This window comes from Lactuca sativa, chromosome 6 (genome assembly GCF_002870075.4).
Source record: "Lactuca sativa cultivar Salinas chromosome 6, Lsat_Salinas_v11, whole genome shotgun sequence".
NCBI classification, from domain to species: domain Eukaryota; kingdom Viridiplantae; phylum Streptophyta; class Magnoliopsida; order Asterales; family Asteraceae; genus Lactuca; species Lactuca sativa.
The window spans coordinates 81,331,995-81,335,331 of NC_056628.2; the positions used below are offsets into that span (position 1 = coordinate 81,331,995).

Here is a 3,337-nt window from a genome sequence, read left to right on the forward strand (position 1 = left end):
CCGCAATAAGCTAATTTTTTAAGCATCCTATCCAAACACTTAAATTAGCTTATTGTGGTGAAAATAAGCAATAAGCTGTCATTTTTTTCCCTATCAAACACCCTCTAATAAATCATACTACATGATTAAAAAATGTTTAATATATCTTTTCTATATGTATCATTTTTTGTTATATACGAGCTATAAATTTTGATGACGCCTCAAAGGATGTTGGGCCCATTATTGTCGAGGCCACACGAGACACTTCTCTATTTCCTCTGTCGTTCTCCAAAAACTCTCGAATTTCCTAATCCAATTCAGAGCAGGTATATAACACTCCCATGGGGTTCCTCAATTCTCCTCATCTTCAAATTTTACATTTCAACTTCAATTCGTACACATTTTCAACCACAACAAGAAACCAGAAAATCAGATACAGATTCGATTCAGGTCGATTTTGGTTCCATCGCATTAAAATATGAGATCGCCGTCGAAATCCGTAACAAAAAGGGTAAGAGATGCTGAAGCTGAGTTGAATTTGCCTCCCGGTTTCCGATTTCACCCGACAGACGAGGAGCTCATCGTTCACTATCTCTGCCGCAAGTCCCAAACGACGGCGGAGATTGTTGGTGTTGCTCCACCTCCGTCAATCATCGCTGAGGTTGATCTCTACAAGCACGATCCATGGGAGCTTCCTGGTAACTTTTCTTTTCAACTCCATAGCATCTTACTTCGCAATTTGCAGCTTATTAAAGCCTGATTACTGAAGAATTTTGCCCTAAATCTCTTCAGAAATGGCTCTGTTTGGAACAAAGGAATGGTACTTCTTCACACCAAGAGACAGGAAATACCCTAACGGGTCAAGACCAAACCGGGTAACTGGAAACGGGTACTGGAAGGCTACCGGAGCTGATAAACCCATAAGGACAAAATCCGACCCGAATACAGTCGTGGGGATCAAGAAAGCTTTGGTATTTTATGCAGGAAAAGGCGTTAAAGGGATCAAGACGAATTGGATAATGCATGAGTATAGACTTGATATGCCAAACTCTACCTCTTCTAAACACACCAATTCCACCATTTCTAAGGTGCGTTTGACATTTTCATTTTGTGTTTTCCATCTAAATTCTTCCTAAATATTGAATTTTTCAATAAGAACCACTGGATTGACATGGGTATGTTCTAATAATTCTAGTTGGATGATTGGGTTTTGTGTCGTCTTTACAACAAGAAGAACAATCCAAACGAGAGGATCATACCAGAAGATAATAACGTTCATCATACACGTGATCTTCATCCTGCATCACCATTAGAAGAATCACAAAGTAACAACAGTGATAGTGTGAATTCATTTGAAAATTTGGATGGCGAGTTTGAAGGTGACGACGTCATGTTCTTGAGCGACTTACCACCAGAATCTTTGACTAAAGTCAACGGGACAAGTGAGCAAATCACTGTAGAAAATTTGATGCAAAGAGATGATGATGATGATGGGAATGAGTGGCTTGACAATTTGAGTTTGGAAGATTTGTATCATTGTTTGGAAGAACTGCCTCCTAATCATGACATCTAGATTCTAGAAGATGCCAAACAGTTATAATTCAAATCAACAACAATTTTCCAATTAAGGAATTGAGTATTTTAGGGAAATTTTAGTGTTTGATCCATGAGAGTTTTGGATAAATTCGATTCATGAGATTTTTCATTCATGTAAATACAACAGAATTCTTAGGTTGGTGTTATGTTGATCATTTTTAATATGTAAAAGACAATTTGAATCGTAAGATTTTATAGAACTTTAGATGTTTGGCTATAAGCAACCCGTAAAAGACAATCCAACGTCTACAGTTCTTTTAATTTAATAGGAATCTTTATGAAATATTTAGTAATTTATCCTTTTTACCAAGGGGGTGTTTGGCTTAGTTTTTTAAGGGCCAAAAGTCATTTTTGAAAAAGTTGCAAAAAGTCAGGTTTTTGCTGACTTTTCCAAAAAGTTGATTTTCCTTCTATCAAAAATCCAAAATTAGGTTTTAAAATTGTTTTGTCAAACATCTTTTGGCTTCTATCTTTTTCTAAAAGATGTTTTGACTTCTCAAAAGCTATGCCAAACACCCCCCAAGTACGAAGTATATATACGAAAAAGGAAAAAAAAAATTCAGTTAATAATCAGAAAAATCACGTAATTAACTCAGGGAAAGTTTCATGAACACTATTAAGTTTTCAACATTTTATCTTAAAATCCTTTTTTTTTCTTTTGGGCTAATCTCATAAAATAATAATAATAATAATAATAATAACTTTATTTTTTGTTTGAAAAAACCTTGTATTTTTTCTTTTTTCTAAAAAAACCCCTCAACTTTGTATTTTTTTTTCCCAAAAAAACCCTCAACCTTTTAAATGCTTCCGATTAAACACTCAATTTTTTTAGTTTTTTTTTTTCAAAAGAAACCCTAAAAGGGTAAGATCGGGAAAAATGAAAAAAAATACAAGGTCTTTTTCAGGTCAAAAATAAATTTGAGGTTTAATCCGAAAAAATACAAAATATAAGGTTTTTTTTTAGATTAACCTTTTCTTTTTTCAAAAAATCCATTTATAATAAAAAGATTTTCAAAAACATCATTTTTTTTATAAAATTAAAAAAAAAATTCAGAATACAATGTAATTTCTAATCATTAAACATAGTAATTTATGATGAGATAACGTAATTACTGACCATTAAAACCAAAACCAAATCGAAAATTTTAGGTTTTGACTATGGAAATACCAAGCCAAAATACCGAATAATTTAGACTAACACCAAACTGAAATTTTTCCAAAGTGATCCTTTCTTCCTTGGCCAACATCTATTTCCACCTCTCCTACGATTGTCTGTCTCTAATAATTTCCCTCAATCACACATGTTTTGTCACACCCCCAAACCGAGATGGCGGAAACATTCGGGGGCGGAGGGCGTCATATACAGTATCATAACAATGTACAATAGTAAAAAAAGCAACAACTACCATTGCATTAATAGAATAGTCTTGAACATGCTCCGTCTTCTCAAAACTTTTCCAGTGTACCTGTCTACTGGTTCCCTGAGAATACAAGTTATTTTGAAAGAGAGTATCAACATTTAAGTTGGTGAATTCATAAGCGTTTTAGTGTCAAAAGTTTGTAGTTGTTTCATGAAAATGTTTGTGTTTGTCTAGTGAAATGTTTGTATACTTCCCAGAAAATCTTATATTTTCTTCTAAAAATGAAATGTAGTCTTCTACCCAAGACCCGACTGTTTTGTATGTTTGTTCTCTAGTAATAGTGTAAAATGTATGTTTGTACTTGAAATAGTATAAAATGTATGTATTCCATATTTGTAAAC

At 33.5% G+C, this 3,337-nt stretch overlaps 1 protein-coding gene across 1 annotated transcript; it reads left to right on the forward strand.

Moving 5' to 3' along the window:
- Positions 1-244: 244 nt before the first annotated feature.
- On the forward strand, positions 245-1,795 carry LOC111889826 (NAC domain-containing protein 67). The gene is made up of 3 exons (XM_023885983.3): positions 245-677; positions 772-1,067; positions 1,175-1,795. Exons 1-3 carry the CDS (start codon positions 458-460, stop codon positions 1,550-1,552), a joined length of 894 nt encoding a protein of 297 aa, XP_023741751.1. The 5' UTR covers positions 245-457; the 3' UTR covers positions 1,553-1,795.
- The last annotated feature ends 1,542 nt before the right edge of the window (positions 1,796-3,337 follow it).

Coding starts and splice junctions, on each gene's coding strand:
- LOC111889826 (XM_023885983.3), top strand. CDS start 458: ATGAGATCGCCGTCGAAATCCGTAACAAAAAGGGTAAGAGATGCTGAA. Junction 678..771: donor CGATCCATGGGAGCTTCCTG/GTAACTTTTCTT, acceptor AAATCTCTTCAG/AAATGGCTCTGTTTGGAACA. Junction 1,068..1,174: donor CCAATTCCACCATTTCTAAG/GTGCGTTTGACA, acceptor TAATAATTCTAG/TTGGATGATTGGGTTTTGTG.